General features: G+C 48.1%; 1 protein-coding gene and 1 pseudogene across 4 annotated transcripts in view; one reads left to right on the forward strand and one right to left on the reverse strand.

Moving 5' to 3' along the window:
* LOC135521991 (cell adhesion molecule 4-like) overlaps nucleotides 1–16,612 on the reverse strand; it is a 241,878-nt gene that overhangs the window by 21,874 nt on the left and 203,392 nt on the right. For all 4 annotated transcript variants that reach the window (XM_064947847.1, XM_064947846.1, XM_064947849.1 and 1 more), the window contains exons 2-3: nucleotides 7,702–7,848; nucleotides 1,541–1,828 (exon numbers count right to left, since the gene is read on the reverse strand). In XM_064947847.1, coding sequence (XP_064803919.1) covers nucleotides 1,541–1,828; nucleotides 7,702–7,848 — 435 coding nt within the window. The remainder of the gene's footprint in view (nucleotides 1–1,540; nucleotides 1,829–7,701; nucleotides 7,849–16,612) is intronic.
* The window catches only part of LOC135523067 (zinc finger CCCH domain-containing protein 13-like), an 8,820-nt pseudogene continuing 5,568 nt past the window's right edge, over nucleotides 13,361–16,612 (forward strand).

Raw genomic sequence — 16,612 nt, forward strand, 5'->3', positions numbered from 1 at the left:
AAGGACACACGGAGAGAGTGAGACGGGAGAAGGACACACGGAGAGAGTGAGACGGGAGAAGGACACACGGAGAGAGTGAGACGGGAGAAGGACACACGGAGAGAGTGAGACGGGAGAAGGACACACGGAGAGAGTGAGACGGGAGAAGGACACACGGAGAGAGTGAGACGGGAGAAGGACACACGGAGAGAGTGAGACGGGAGAAGGACACACGGAGAGAGTGAGACGGGAGAAGGACACACGGAGAGAGTGAGACGGGAGAAGGACACACGGAGAGAGTGAGACGGGAGAAGGACACACGGAGAGAGTGAGACGGGAGAAGGACACACGGAGAGAGTGAGACGGGAGAAGGACACACGGAGAGAGTGAGACGGGAGAAGGACACACGGAGAGAGTGAGACGGGAGAAGGACACATGGAGAGAGTGAGACGGGAGAAGGACACATGGAGAGAGTGAGACGGGAGAAGGACACACGGAGAGAGTGAGATGGGAGAAGGACACATGGAGAGAGTGAGACGGGCATGATAGATGACAAGGAGAAGAGAGAGGGAGGGATCTGGACAGGCTCAGACATAAAAGGCGGATAAAGAGAGCGTGAGATACGATTAAAAATATTTGAAAAGACTCCAAATGAGGCACAGGAAGGTGAGGAGGAGGAAGAGGAGGGATGGTGGTGGCCAAAACTGAGGTCACGTAATATGAGTCTGTGAAAATATGACAATAACTAACACCATGCTGAGTTTTCAATTATTTCAGCTGAGTGAACTGAAGCAGGCCCAATTGAAGCGTGAGATGAGGGCGGGGAGATACTGTCTTAATTACTGAGACATTCTATCCGTCAGGATCTGGAGCCTAACCTTTAATGTCACACTGTATTTGACTCAGGGCAGGGCCCGCTCCACAGCACTACAGAGCAGAACAGAACAGAAAACTGGGCTGTCTGCTGTGGGCCCCACGCATCAGCCCACGACGCTTCCTACGTAACCTTGTCACATCAGGGGACAGACATCTTTGTGAACACGGCATGAAAGGAGGAGACAGAGAGAGAGAGAAGAGGAGAGGAAGATGGGGTGAAAGAGAAGAAGAGTGAGGGAAAGGACAAAGTGGAAGGGCACAGAGACGTGCTGAGTTAAGATGGAGAGACGGGATGGGAGTGAGAGAGAAAAAAGAGCGAGTTGGAGGGTATAACAGGACAGACAGAGGGTAAACAGCGGGACAGACACACAGACAGAAAGAGATGGACAGAAGGACAGATAACATGGTAAACAGAGTGATCAGAGTGATAGCTGGATGGAAGTTTTATCAGATGGGGAGTAAAGAGGGAGGTAGGTAGAAGGCTGGACAGAAAAGGAGAGAGTATGATGGAGTTTGAGAAAGATAGATGGATAGACTGACACAGGGACAGGCAGGCGGATAGATAGGGAATGCAGGAAGTGAACAGAGAGAGAGAGAGGTATGACTGAACAAAGTCAGACAGACAGATACTGATAGATAGAATGACAGAGCGACATAGTGATAGATCGTCAAAGGACGGACAGACCTGGTATCTCCCGGCGGTCCCTGATCCAACGCAGCGTGGCGGGGGGCTTGCTGCGCGGCGACAGGCAGGTGAGCTCCACCTCGCCCCCCTCCACGGCCTCCTGCCTCACCTCCACCGTGGGGGTGTCGGGAGGGACGGACACGGACAGAGTGGCCACTTGGTGGTGGGTGTCGTCGGTGTAGAGCTGGCAGAAGTAGCCGCCCTCGTCCGACACGCTCACGTTGGTGAGGGTGATGCGCACCAGACGGGGAGTGAAGAGAACCATCTGGAAACGGTCGTCCTTCAACGCTGGGGAGGGAAGGAGGGAGACAGACAGCATCGGGGGTGGGGGGGTCGAGACACAATATGAAAACCACAATTGGAGATAAACACATAAATATATGGAAAGAAAAGCAAAGGTCAAAAGAAAAGAGGACCGGGGGAGCAACAAGGAGGAGAGTGAATAGAGGAATTGAAAGGGGAATAGCGAAGGAGGAGGAGAAGAATTAAACATAGTCAATCCAACAATCCACTGTGACCTCCTGACCCAAGGCCATAGTATCATAACAACCACAGAGGCAGTGAGAAGAGAGAGAACCTAGAGAACGGACATAGGATAGCAAAACTATGTTTCTTTTGTTGTCAGAGAAAGGGAAACATCTGTTGTGAGAAAATCATGATAATAACAAATAATGCTAATAACCGTCAGTGTGACAGGGACTCAATGGCCATTGTCTCATAAACTTCCCCAAACCCACTTTGTATCGACTGACTGACTGACTGCACAACCCCTCTCTTTCATCTCTACCTACCTCTCTTCCGCCCTCTATCTCCATCTCTATCCTCTCTACCGCCCTTTATCTCCCTCTCTTTCCTCTCTACCTCCCTCTCTATCTCCATCTCTTTCCTCTCGACCGCCCTTTATCTCCCTCTTTATCTCCCTCTCTACCTCCCTCTCTACCTCCCTCTATCTCCCTCTATTTCCTCTCTATTTCCTCTCTTTCCTCTCTACCGCCCTCTCTACCTCCCTCTCTTTCCTCTCTACCTCCCTCTCTTTCCTCTCTACCGCCCTCTCTTTCCTCTCTACATCTCCCTCTCTTTCCTCTCTACCGCCCTCTCTACCTCCCTCTCTTTCCTCTCTACCGCCCTCTCTACCGCCCTCTCTTTCCTCTGTACCGCCCTCTCCACCGCCCTCTTTCTTCTCTACTGCCTTCTCTACCGCCCTCTCTACCTCCCTCTCAACCTCCCTCTCTACCGCCCTTTCATTCCTCTCTACCGCCCTCTCTACCTCCCTCTCTACCTCCCTCTCTACCGCCCTCTCTACCGCCCTCTTACCGCCCTCTCCTTCCTCTCTACTGCCCTCTTACCGCCCTCTCCTTCCTCTCTACCTCCCTCTCTTTCCTCTCTACCTCCCTCTCTTTCCTCTCTACCTCCCTCTCTTTCCTCTCTACCTCCATCTCTTTCCTCTCTACCTCCATCTCTTTCCTCTCTACCTCCCTCTCTTTCCTCTCTACCGCCCTCTCTATCTCCCTCTCTTTCCTCTCTACCTCCCTCTCTTTCCTCTCTACCTCCAATCTCTTTCCTCTCTACCTCCACCTCTTTCCTCTCTACCTCCCTCTCTTTCCTCTCTACCGCCCTCTCTACCTCCCTCTCTTTCCTCTCTACCTCCCTCTCTTTCCTCTCTACCGCCCTCTCTTTCCTATCTACCACCCTTTATCTCCCTCTCTTTCCTCTCTTACCGCCCTCTCTACCTCCCTCTATCTCCCTCTCTTTCCTCTCTACCACCCTCTCTACCGCCCTCTCTTCCGCCCTCTCTTCCGCCCTCTCTACCTCCCTCTCCACCTCCCTCTCTTTCCTATCTACCGCCCTCTCTACCGCCCTCTCTACCAGCCTCTCTACCAGCCTCTCTACCAGCCTCTCTACCACCCTCTCTACCACCCTCTCTACCTCCCTCTCTTTCCTCTCTACCACCCTCTCTGTCCTCTCTACCGCCCTCTCTATCTCCTTCTCTTTCCTCTCTACTTACCTCTCTTTCCTCTCTACCGCCCTCTCTACCTCCCTCTCTTTCCTCTCTACCGCCCTCTATCTCCATCTCTTTCCTCTCTACCGCCCTCTCTACCGCAATCTCTACGGCCCTCTCTTCCGCCCTCTCTACCTCCTTCTCTTTCCTCTCTACCGCCCTCTCTACCACCCTCTCTACCTCCCTTTCCTCTCTACCACCCTCTATCTCCCTTTCTTTCCTCTCTACCGCCCTCTCTTTCCTCTCTACCGCCCTCTCTATCTCCCTCTCTTTCCTCTCTACCTCCCTCTCTTTCCTCTCTACTGCCTTCTCTACCTCCCTCTCTTTCCTCTCTACCTCCCTCTCTTTCCTCTCTACCGCCCTCTCTTTCCTCTCTACCACCCTTTATCTCCCTCTCTTTCCTCTCTTACCGCCCTCTCTACCTCCCTCTACCTCCACCTCTTTCCTCTCTACCTCCCTCTCTTTCCTCTCTACCTCCCTCTATCTCCCTCTCTTTCCTCTCTACCACCCCCTCTACCGCCCTCTCTTCCGCCCTCTCTACCTCCCTCTCCACCTCCCTCTCTTTCCTATCTACCGCCCTCTCTACCAGCCTCTCTACCACCCTCTCTACCTCCCTCTCTTTCCTCTCTACCACCCTCTCTTTCCTCTCTACCGCCCTCTCTACCTCCCTCTCTTTCCTCTCTACCGCCCTCTCGACCTCCCTCTTTTTCCTCTCTACCGCCCTTTCGACCTCCCTCTCTTTCCTCTCTACCTCCCTCTCTTTCCTCTCTACCGCCCTCTCTACCTCCCTCTCTTTCCTCTCTACCTCCCTCTCTTTCCTCTCTACCGCCCTCTCTTTCCTCTCTACCACCCTTTATCTCCCTCTCTTACCGCCCTCTCTACCACCCTCTATCTCCACCTCTTTCCTCTCTACCTCCCTCTCTTTCCTCTCTACCTCCCTCTCTTTCCTCTCTACCACCCTCTCTACCGCCCTCTCTTCCGCCCTCTCTTCCGCCCTCTCTACCTCCCTCTCCACCTCCCTCTCTTTCCTATCTACCGCCCTCTCTACCGCCCTCTCTACCAGCCTCTCTACCACCCTCTCTACCTCCCTCTCTTTCCTCTCTACCACCCTCTCTTTCCTCTCTACCGCCCTCTCTACCTCCCTCTCTTTCCTCTCTACCGCCCTCTCGACCTCCCTCTTTTTCCTCTCTACCGCCCTTTCGACCTCACACTCTTTCCTCTCTACCTCACTCTCTTTCCTCTCTACCGCCCTCTCTACCGCCCTCTCTACCGCACTCTCTACCGCCCTCTCTTTCCTCTCTACTGCCCTTTCTTTCCTCTCTACCGCCCTCTCCACCACCGTCTCTTTCCTCTCTAACACCCTCTCTACCTCCCTCTCTACCGCCCTCTCTACCACCCTCTCTACCGCCCTCTCTTTCCTCTCTACCGCCCACTCGACCTCACACTCTTTCCTCTCTACCACCCTCTCTACCACCCTCTCTACTGCCCTCTCTACCGCCCTCTCTTCCTCCCTCTCTTTCCTCTCTACCGCCCTCTCTTCCGCCCTCTCTACCTCCCTCTCTTTCCTATCTACCGCCCTCTCTACCTCCCTCTCTTTCCTCTCTACCGCCCTCTCTTTCCTCTCTACCGCCCTCTCTACCTCCCTCTCTTTCCTCTCTACCTCCCTCTCTACCTCCCTCTCTTTCCTCTCTACCACCCTCTCTTTCCTCTTTACCTCCCTCTCTTTCCTCTCTACCTCCCTCTCTTTCCTCTCTACCTCCCTCTCTTTCCTCTCTACCGCCCTCTCTACCACCCTCTCTACCTCCCTCTCTTTCCTCTCTACCGCCCTCTCTTACCTCTCCACCTCACTCTCTTTCCTCTCTACTGCCCTCTCTACATCCCTCTCTTTCCTCTCTTACCGCCCTCTCTACCTCCCTCTCTTTCCTCTCTACCGCCCTCTCTACATCCCTCTCTTTCCTCTCTACCTTCCTCTCTTTCCTCTCTACCGCCCTCTCTATCTCCATCTTTTTCCTCTCTACCGCCCTCTCTTCTGCCCTCTCTACCTCCCTCTCTTTCGTCTCTACCGCCCTCTCTACCTCCCCCTCTGTCCTCTCTACCGCCCTCTCTATCTCCCTCTCTTTCCTCTCTGCTTACCTCTCTTTCCTCTCTACCGACCTCTCTACCGACCTCTCTTTCCTCTTTACCGCCCTCTCTATTGCCCTCTCTTCCGCACTCTTTCCTCTCTACCGCCCTCTCTACCTCCCTCTCTTTCCTCTCTACCGCCCTCTCTTTCCTCTCTACCACCCTCTCTACCTCCCTCTCTTTCCTCTCTACCGCCCTCTCTACCTCCCTCTTTTTCCTCTCTACCGCCCTCTCTACCTCCCTCTCTTTCCTCTCTACCGCCCTCTCTTTCCTCTCTACCTCCCTCTCTTTCCTCTCTACCTCCCTCTCTTTCCTCTCTACCGCCCTTTCTATCTCCCTCTCTTTCCTCTCTACCGCCCTCTCTACCTCCCTCTCTTTCCTCTCTTACCGCCCTCTCTACCGCCCTCTCTTTCCTCTCTACCTCCCTCTCTTTCCTCTCTACCGCCCTCTTACCGCCCTCTCTCTCCTCTCTACCGCCCTCTCTACCGCCCTCTCTCTCCCTCTCTTTCCTGTCCACCGCCCTGTCTATTTCCCTCTCTTTCCTCTCTACCTCCCTCTCTTTCCTCTCTACCTCCCTCACTTTCCTCTCTACCTCCCTCACTTTCCTCTCTACCTCCCTCACTTTCCTCTCTTCTTATTAGTCCCTTTCTCCCTTCTCTTTTGTGTTTGCTTCTGCGGAGGGAGAATTCCTTCTCTCTTCCCTGGTGTAATAGTCTACCATTTCACAGCATCATTCATTATATCAGAGGTTTAGTGTGTGTGTTGTGTGTGTGTGAAACACAGAGGAATTTATTGTAGACAGAGAGAAAAATAGTCTACATTTGCCTTAGAATACTATTTCACAAAGCTCCCTGAATGTGAGAGTGATTCCCGACAGAAAAACACTAAATGGCAACTAAATGTCACAGCTTTGTTCAAGTCCTATTTCACCTTTTGTCCTAGCTCATTTGCATGCCAGGCAGTCAGAGCTAGAGGAGATAGATGGGATCCACAGGCAGTCAGAGCTAGAGGAGATAGATGGGAGTCCTCCACAGAGTCTTCTTGAACAGGTCTATTACTGTTCCTATTGTCTGTTTCTATGCTGGACAGCCTAATAAAAGACCTTGTGTGTGTCCATAACGGCACCCGATTCCCTATATGGTTCACTACTATTGACCAGATCTCTATGAGGACCGGATCCCCTGGTTTAAAGTAGTGCACTATAAAGGGAATAGTGTGCCATCTGAGACATAAGCTTCATCAGAGCCCATTGGTTTAGTGCTGTAGCTGGACAGCTCATTGCCTCATTCCATTTACCTAACAGTGCAGGACCTTTCTACAGTTATAGAGGGGAATGGTTCAGCACGGAGGGCTCCCAGAAACACCATGGGTTACCCTGCTCTAATGGTAATGGGTAGCATTGGAATCACCCTGCAGTGTGTGTGTGTGTGTGTGTGTGTGTGTATGTGCATCTGTGTGTGTGTGAGAGAGAGTCGAGTGCGAGAGAGAGGTAAACTCATACCCTACAATACCTAACCTCTCTCTCCCCTTCTATCTCTCCCCCCTTCTCTCTCTGACTCTGTCCTGTTAAGGTCCATTATGCTTTCAGATGGAAAAAAGGCTCTCCTCCCCAGGGAGCAAGCGGCACTAAATATTTAATAGTGTGAACCGGTAGTCCTGATCTGACAGGGAGGGCTAGTTGGACGGAAGGCTTCAATATACTGCTTTCATCTGGCAGAAGAGGTCTGGTCCATGTTGTTATTGCGTAATGAGGTAGGGACGGGAGTATGAATGAAGTCCTAGAATGTACTCCTCCACAATGAAATGAGACCTTGTTAAAACTGGAGGCCAGAAAATGGGTTCAATAGGTTGACCTCCGTCATAACCACATTGATCTGGTGGCTTCTTGGGGCTGACTGGTTTTTCAAACCCTGACCACAGAGATGAATGTTGAAACCTCACTATCTCCCTCTCTCACAGGCATACATGAACACACAAACACATAAACATACACACACTAAATACACACACATATACATGCAAAACACACACAAACACACACCTCGTGTGCCGTTGAAGAAGAGGGTCTGTCTGCGAGGGTTCTGGATGACCACGATGGAGCCGTCATAGTTCTGCAGACGACAGGAGATCTGGGCCGTGCCTCCCTCCAACACTGTCACATTCTCAGCCTGCACCGCTTGGCAACGCGCTAGAGAGAGAGAAAGAGAGACAGAGACAGAAAGAGACAGAGAGAGAGAGACAGAGAGAGAGAGAGAGAGAGAGACAGAGAGAAAGAGAGACAGAGACATAGAGAGAGAGAGAGAGAGAGAGAGAGACAGAGACAGAGAGAAAGAGAGACATAGAGAGAGGGAGACAGAGAGAGAAAGAGAGAGAAAGAGAGAAAGAGAGAGAGAGACAGACACAGAGAGAGAGACAGATAGAGACAGAGAGAGAGACAGATAGAGACAGAGAGAGACAGATAGAGACAGAGAGAGAGAGAGAGAGAGAGAGAGAGAGAGAGAGAGAGAGAGAGAGAGAGACATTTAGTTTCAACCTCACTTCAATACAAACCACAACATTCACAGAAAAGCAAATGAACAACTATTGATTCTGCTCCATTGACAGTCAGTATACATAGAGGTGAGATACATTAATTATATTGTGGTGTAGTCATGACTCATGAATACTAGTGTGCTTTTTGAAGGATAGTAGCAGCAGAGTCATAGTAGAGAAACAGATAGAAACAGAGAGAGAGAGAGAGAGATGGTGATGAAGAGAGAGAGAGAAACAAATGCTGTTATTAATTGACATGGACACAGGCAGGGAGAGCGGTAAATGAGCTTGGTGGTTGGACTGTTCTCATGATTATCATTAGCAGCCATTAGCCTAACACAGTCCTAATAGAGAGAGACTGACATACTGTAGCAACACAACCCACACACTGGACTGAGGCAGATGGGAACCATACAAGCTAAGTGGCCAACAGCAGTAGTACACACACAGAGATCTCTTTCTCCTACATACATTCTACCCTTCTCTCTCGGCTCACACACGTATGCACCCCTTCACACCTGTTAAACACACACAGTTTGTAGTTCAGCCTCCTTGCCACCTGTCTGTATAGTATATTGCAGTTTGAAATGACATTATGGTAATGTGATGGTGGCTCGTGTCTGGTTGTGTGTGTGGTTGTGTTTATGTTTGTGGTCATCTGTGGTTGTGGTTGGTTGCGTGTGTGATTGTGGTTGGGTGTGTTTGAGTTTGAGGGACAGTGCACATTAATCAACGTTTCAGTAAGAGTGCCGGTTTTAGTGGTTGTTTATTTGGTTGTGTTTGTGGTTGTGGTTGTGGTCGAGTGTGTATATGGTTGTGGTTGTGTGTGGTTGTGTGTGTGGTTGTGTTTGTGTCTGTGGTTGTGTGTGGTTGTGTTTGTGGTTGGTTGTGTTTGTGGTCGTGTGTGGTTGTGTGTGTCACGCTCGTCGTCAGAAGAAGTCAACCAAAGCACAGCGTGGTAAGTGGTCATGATTTTATTTAATATCAAAAACACTCGAACAAAGTAACAAACCGAAAAAGCGAACAGTTCTGTCAGGTGCAGACAATAAACAGAAAATAACTACCCACAAATGAAAGAGGGAAAAAGGACTGCCTAAGTATGATTCCCAATCAGAGACAACGATAGACAGCTGCCTCTGATTGGGAACCACACTGGGGCCAAAAACAAAGAAATAGAAAACTTAGAAATAAAGAAATTACAATGCCCACCCTCGTCACACCCTGGCCTAACCAAAACAGAGAATAAAAACCTCTCTATGGCCAGGGTGTGACAGTGTGTGGTTGTGTTTGTGATCGTGTGTGGTTGTGTTTGTGGTTGTGTGTGGTTGTGTGTGTGTGGTTGTGTTTGTGGTCATGTGTGGTTGTGGTTGTGTGTGTGGTTGTGTTTGTGGTTGTGGATGTGTGTGTGGTTGTGGTCGTGTGTAGTTGTGCCTGTGGTTGTGGTTGTGTTTGTGGTTGTGTTTGTGTTTGTGGTAGTGTTTGTGGTCGTGTGTGGTTCTGTTTGTGGTTGTGTGTGGTTGAGTGTGTTTGTGGTTGTGTTTGTGGATGTGTGTGTGGTTGTGTTTGTGGATGTGTGTGTGGTTGTGTTTGTGGTTGTGTGTGGTTGTCTTTGTAGTTGTGTTTGTGGTTGTGTTTGTGGTTGAGTGTGTTTGTGGTTGTGTTTGTGGATGTGTGTGTGGTTGGGTGTGGTTGTCTGTGGTTGTGGTTGTCTTTGTGGTTGTGTGTGTTTGTGGTTGTGTTTGTGGTCGTGTGTGGTTGTGTTTGTGGTTGTGTGTGGTTGTGTTTGTGTGTGGTTGTGTGTGTGCAGTTGTATTTGTGGTCATGTGTGGTTGTGTTTCTGGTTGTGTGTGTGGTTGTGTTTGGTTGTGTCTGTGCTTGTGTGTCGTTGTGGTTGTGTGTGGTTGTGTTTGTGGTTGTGTTTGTGTGTGGTTGTGTGTGGTTGTGTTTGTGGTCGTGTGTGGTTGTGTTTGTGGTTGTATGTGTGGTTGTGTTTGTGGTGGTGTGTGGTTGTGTTTGTGGTGGTGTGTATTTGTGTTTGTGGTTGTGTGTGGTTGTGTTTGTGGTTGTGTTTGTGGTTGTGTGTGGTTGTGTTTGTGGTCGTGTGTGTGGTTGTGTGTGTGTAGTTGTGTTTGTGGTCATGTGTGGTTGTGTTTCTGGTTGTGTGTGTGGTTGTGTTTGTGGTTGTGGTTGTGTGTGTAGTTGTGCTTGTGTTTGGTTGTGTCTGTACTTGTGTGTCGTTGTGGTTGTGTGTGGTTATGTTTGTGGTTGTGTTTGTATGTGGTTGTGTTTGTGGTTGTGTGTGGTTGTGTTTGTGGTTGTATGTGTGGTTGTGTTTGTGGTTGTGTGTGTGGTTGTGTGTGTGTTTGTGTTTGTGGTGGTGTGTGGTTGTGTTTGTGGTGGTGTGTGGTTGTGTTTGTGGTGGTGTGTGGTTGTGTTTGTGTGTGGTTGTGTGTGGTTGTGTGTGGTTGTGTGTGGTTGTGTTTTTGTGTGTGGTTGTGTTTGTGTTTGTTTGTGGTTGTCTTTGTGTTTGTGTTTGTGGTTGTGTGTGTGGTTGTGTTTGTGGTCGTGTGTGGTTGTGTTTGTGGTTGTCTTTGTAGTTGTGTGTGGTTGTGTGTGTGGTTGTGTTTGTGGTTGTGTGTGGTTGTGTGTGGTTGTGTGTGGTTGTGTTTTTGTGTGTGGTTGTGTTTGTGTTTGTTTGTGGTTGTCTTTGTGTTTGTGTTTGTGGTTGTGTGTGTGGTTGTGTTTGTGGTCGTGTGTGGTTGTGTTTGTGGTTGTATTTGTGGTCATGTGTGGTTGTGTTTCTGGTTGTGTGTGTGGTTGTGTTTGTGTTTGGTTGTGTCTGTGCTTGTGTGTCGTTGTGGTTGTATGTGGTTGTGTTTGTGTGTGGTTGTGTTTGTGTGTGGTTGTGTGTGGTTGTGTTTGTGGTCGTGTGTGGTTGTGTTTGTGGTTGTATGTGTGGTTGTGGTTGTGTGTGTGGTTGTGTGTGTGGTTGTGGTTGTGTGTGTAGTTGTGTTTGTGTTTGGTTGTGTATGTGCTTGTGTGTGGTTGTGTTTGTGTGTGGTTGTGTTTGTGTGTGGTTGTGTTTGTGGTTGTGTGTGTGGTTGTGTGTGTGTTTGTGGTGGTGTGTGGTTGTGTTTGTGGTGGTGTGTGGTTGTGTTTGTGGTGGTGTGTGGTTGTGTTTGTGGTGGTGTGTGGTTGTGTTTGTGGTTGTGTTTGTGGTTGTGTGTGTAGTTGTGTTTGTGTTTGGTTGTGTCTGTGCTTGTGTGTCGTTGTGGTTGTGTGTGGTTATGTGTGTGGTTGTGTTTGTTTGTGGTTGTATGTGTGGTTGTGTGTGTGGTTGTGTGTGTGTTTGTGTTTGTGGTGGTGTGTGGTTGTGTTTTTGGTGGTGTGTGGTTGTGTTTGTGGTCGTGTGTGGTTGTGTTTGTGGTTGTGTGTGGTTGTGTGTGGTTATGTTTTTGTGTGTGGTTGTGTTTGTGGTGGTGTGTAGTTGTGTTTGTGGTGGTGTGTGGTTGTGTTTGTGGTCGTGTGTGGTTGTGTTTGTGGTTGTGTGTGGTTGTGTTTGTGGTTGTGTGTGGTTGTGTGTGGTTGTGTTTTTGTGTGTGGTTGTGTTTGTTTGTGGTTGTCTTTGTGTTTGTGGTTGTGTGTGTGGTTGTGTTTGTGGTCGTGTGTGGTTGTGTTTGTGGTTGTCTTTGTAGTTGTGTGTGGTTGTGTGTGTGGTTGTGTTTGTGGTTGTGTGTGTGGTTGTGTTTGTGGTCGTGTGTGGTTCTGTTTGTGGTTGTCTTTGTGGTTGTGTGTGGTTGTCTTTGTGGTTGTGTTTGTGGATGTGTTTGTGGTCGTGTGTGTGTGGTTGTGTGTGTGTAGTTGTGTTTGTGGTCATGTGTGGTTGTGTGTGTGGTTGTGTTTCTGGTTGTGTGTGTGGTTGTGTGTGTAGTTGTGTTTGTTTGTGTCTGTGCTTGTGTGTCGTTGTGGTTGTGTGTGGTTGTGTTTGTGGTTGTGTTGGTGGTCGTGTGTGGTTGTGTTTGTGGTTGTATGTGTGGTTGTGTGTGTGTAGTTGTGTTTGTGGTCATGTGTGGTTGTGTTTCTGGTTGTGTGTGTGATTGTGTTTGTGGTTGTGGTTGTGTGTGTAGTTGTGTTTGTGTTTGGTTGTGTCTGTGCTTGGTTGTGGTTGTGTGTGGTTGTGTTTGTGGTTGTGTGTGGTTGTGTTTGTGGTTGTTTGTGTGGTTGTGTATGTGGTTGTGTGTGTGGTTGTGTTTGTGGTGGTGTGTGGTTGTGTTTATGGGGGTGTGTGGTTGTGTTTGTGGTCGTGTGTGGTTGTGTTTGTGGTTGTGTGTGGTTGTGTTTGTGGTTGTGTGTGGTTGTGTTTTTGTGTGTGGTTGTGTTTGCGGTTGTATGTGTGGTTGTGTTTGTGGTTGTTTGTGTGGTTGTGTTTGTGGTCGTGTGTGGTTGTGTTTGTGGTTGTGTGTGGTTGTGTTTGTTTGTGGTTGTGTTTGTGTTTAATATACCCAATGTGTGACCATATTAGAGACACACATTTCCCTCAGATTACACAGACCCACAAAGAATTCAAAAACAAACCCGATATTGACAAACTCTCATATATACTGGGTGAAATACCACAGTGTGCAATCACAGCAACAAGATTTGTGACCTGTTGTCACAAGAAAAGGGCAACCATTGAAGAACAAACACACCATCATTACAACACTGTATATATACATAATATGACATTTGTAATGTCTTTATTCTTTTGGAACTTCTGTGAGTGTAATGTTTATTGTTCCTTTTTATTGTTTATTTCACTTTTGTATATTATCTACTTCACTTGCTTTGGCAATGTTAACATATGTTTCCCATGTCAATGAAGCACCTTGAATTGAGAGAGAGAGAGAGAGAGAGAGAGAGAGAGAGAGAGAGAGAGAGAGAGAGAGAGACACAGAGAGAGACAAAGAGAGAGAGACACACAGAGAGAGACAGACACAGAGAGCGAGACAGAGAGAGAGACAAAGAGAGACAGAGAGAGAGAGAGACACAGAGAGAGAGACACAGAGAGCGAGAGTAAGTGTGTGTGAGAGAGAGAGAGAGAGAGACAGACAGAGAGAGAGAGACAGAGAGAGAGAGAGATAGAGAGAGAGATAGAGAGAGACAGAGGGAGAGAGACAGAGAGAGAGAGAGAGAGACAGAGAGAGATAGGGAGAGAGAGAGAGACAGAGAGAGACACAGAGAGAGAGAGAGACAGAGAGAGAGACAGAGAGAGAAAGAGAGAGAGACAGAGAGAGAGACAGAGAGAGAGAGAGAGAGAGAGACAGAGAGAGAGACAGAGAGAGAGAGATAGAGAGAGAGATAGAGAGAGATAGAGAGACAGAGATAGGGAGAGAGAGAGACACAGAGAGAGAGAGACAGAGAGAGAGAGAGAGAGAGAGAGGGAGAGAGAGAGACAGAGAGAGAGAAAAGTCTGCAGCACCCGGCCTCACCCTACTAGAATCTGAAGTCAAATGTCTGCTGTTTGCTGATGATCTGGTGCTTCTGTCACCAACCAAGGAGGGCCTACAGCAGCACCTAGATCTTATGCACAGATTCTGTCAGACCTGGGCCCTGACAGTAAATCTCAGTAAGACCAAAATAATGGTGTTCCAAAAAAGGTCCAGTCACCAGGACCACAAATACAAATTCCATCTAGACACTGTTGCCCTAGAGCACACAAAAAACTATACATACCTTGGCCTAAACATCAGCGCCACAGGTAACTTCCACAAAGCTGTGAACGATCTGAGAGACAAGGCAAGAAGGGCATTCTATGCCATCAAAAGGAACATAAATTTCAACATACCAATTAGGATTTGGCTAAAAATACTTGAATCAGTCATAGAGCCCATTGCCCTTTATGGTTGTGAGGTCTGGGGTCCGCTCACCAACCAAGACTTCGCAAAATGGGACAAACACCAAATTGAGACTCTGCACGCAGAATTCTGCAAAAATATCCTCCGTGTACAACGTAGAACACCAAATAATGCATGAAGAGCAGAATTAGGCCGATACCCACTAATTATCAAAATCCAGAAAAGAGCTGTTAAATTCTATAACCACCTAAAAGGAAGCGATTCCCAAACCTTCCACAACAAAGCCATCACCTACAGAGAGATTAACCTCTTGATGCTCTGGGGGCGCTATTTCATTTTTGGATGAAAAACGTTCCCGTTTTAAACAAGATATTTTGTCACAAAAAGATGCTCGACTATGCATATAATTGATAGCTTTCGAAAGAAAACACTCTGACGTGTCCAGAACTACCAAGATATTTTCTGTGCGTGCCCTAGAACGTGAGCTTCAGGCAAAACCAAGATGAGACGGCATCCAGGAAATGAGCAGGATTTTTGAGGCTCTGTTTTCCATTGTCTCCTTATATGGCTGTGAATGCGAGAGGAGTAAGTCTGCCCTTTCTGTCGTTTCCCCAAGGTGTCTGCAGCATTGTGACGTATTTGTAGGCAGATCATTGGAAGATTGACCATAAGAGACCACATTTACCAGGTGTCCGCCCGGTGTCCTGCGCCGAAATTGGTGCGCAAAAGTCAGCTGCAAGTATTTTTCCATGGAATTTAGAGAAGAATGCAAGCTTCCACGAACGATATATCAATGAAGAGATATGTGAAAAAACACCTTGAGGATTGATTCCAAACAACGTTTGCCATGTTTCGGTCGATATTATGTAGTTAATTCGGAAAAAGTTTGACGTTGTAGGTGACTGAATTTTCGGTTCGTTTCGGTAGCCAGATGCGATGTACAAAACGGAACGATTTCTCCTACACACAGACGCTTTCAGGAAAAACTGCGCATTTGGTATGTAACTGAGAGTCTCCTCATTGAAAACATCCGAAGCTCTTCAAAGGTAAATGATTTTATTTATTTGGTTATCTGGTTTTTGTGAAAATGTTGCGTGCTAAATGCTACTCAAAATGCTAAGCTAGCTTTGCATACTCTTACACAAATTAGTCAATTTCTATGGTTCAAAAGCATATTTTGAAAATCTGAGATGACAGTGTTGTTAAGAAAAGGCTAAGCTTGAGAGCAGACGCATTATTTTCATTTTATTTGCGATTTTCAGAAATCGTTAACGTTGTGTTATGCTAATGAGCCTGAGGCTTTAGTCACGATCCCGGATCCGGGATGGGGAGTTTCAAGATTAACCTGGAGAAGAGTCCCCTAAGCAAGCTGGTCCTGGGGCTCAGTTCACAAACACACCCTACAGAGCCCCATGACAGCAGCACAATTAGCACATTTGTAATGTCTTTATTGTTTTGAAACTTCTGTATGTGTGATGTCTACTGTTAATTTTTATTGTTTATTTCACTTTATATATTATCTACCTTACTTGCTTTGGCAATGTTAACACATGTTACCCATGCCAATAAAGCCCCTTGAATTGAATTGAATTGAATTGAATTGAGAGAGAGAGAGAGAGAGAGAGAGAGAGAGAGAGAGAGAGAGAGAGAGAGAGAGAGAGAGAGAGAGACAGAGAGACAGAGAGACAGAGAGACAGAGAGACAGAGAGACAGAGAGACAGAGAGACAGAGACACAGAGAGACAGAGACACAGAGACAGAGAGACAGAGAGACAGAGAGACAGAGAGACAGAGACAGAGACAGAGACAGAGACAGAGAGAGAGAGAGAGAGAGAGAGCGAGAGAGAGAAATAAAGAGGACACACCAAAAACTCCTGGCCAATTATCACTAATTGGTGTCATTATTATTCGCCATTATCTACATCAATATTGTGATTCATATCACGGGCATCAGCGGTCACCACCTCCATCCCAATTATTTAGGCTACTTAATGACTGGTATCACTCATCACCCTGGCAACCGGCGACTTGGCCACCATTGTTTTAATGGCACTAATTGTACTAGCAGCACCATACATCAAGCAGAGGCCCAGCCCAGGAAGTCATTGTGAGTTATTCATATCAAAACCCATAGAACAGCACATACAAATCCAGGCAGAAAGGAGTGGTGGAATGTTTGAGGCCGAGGCTAGAAAATAGGACTAATTAGAGTTCGTTACTTCCATTTCCTCCGCCAGCTGTCACCTCTTCAATGCAGATGAGGCCTAGCTACCCGCCGATGCTGCTGGTGTAGAGACAGACAGACCAGGCAGGCCTGCGCTGTGCATGACACATCCACCACCATGCACCTGGCTGCCAAGCCAACGGGACCAGGCGAGGGTGGCGGGAGACAGAACAGTCAAACCAGGAAATGCATGGAGGAGCTGAGCGGGGGTCCGGTATAATAACACCACAGCTGGGAGAGAGATATGGGATGACGCAGGTCCCCTCAGCATGGCCCCATGGTGGCCTTGCCACTTTAACTGCAGTTTTTATAGTCCCTCCACTGTAGACCAGGGGCTTGTGAATAGCAATAGGCAGGGCT

This window comes from Oncorhynchus masou, chromosome 30, assembly GCF_036934945.1.
Source record: "Oncorhynchus masou masou isolate Uvic2021 chromosome 30, UVic_Omas_1.1, whole genome shotgun sequence".
Taxonomy (NCBI): Eukaryota; Metazoa; Chordata; class Actinopteri; order Salmoniformes; family Salmonidae; genus Oncorhynchus; species Oncorhynchus masou.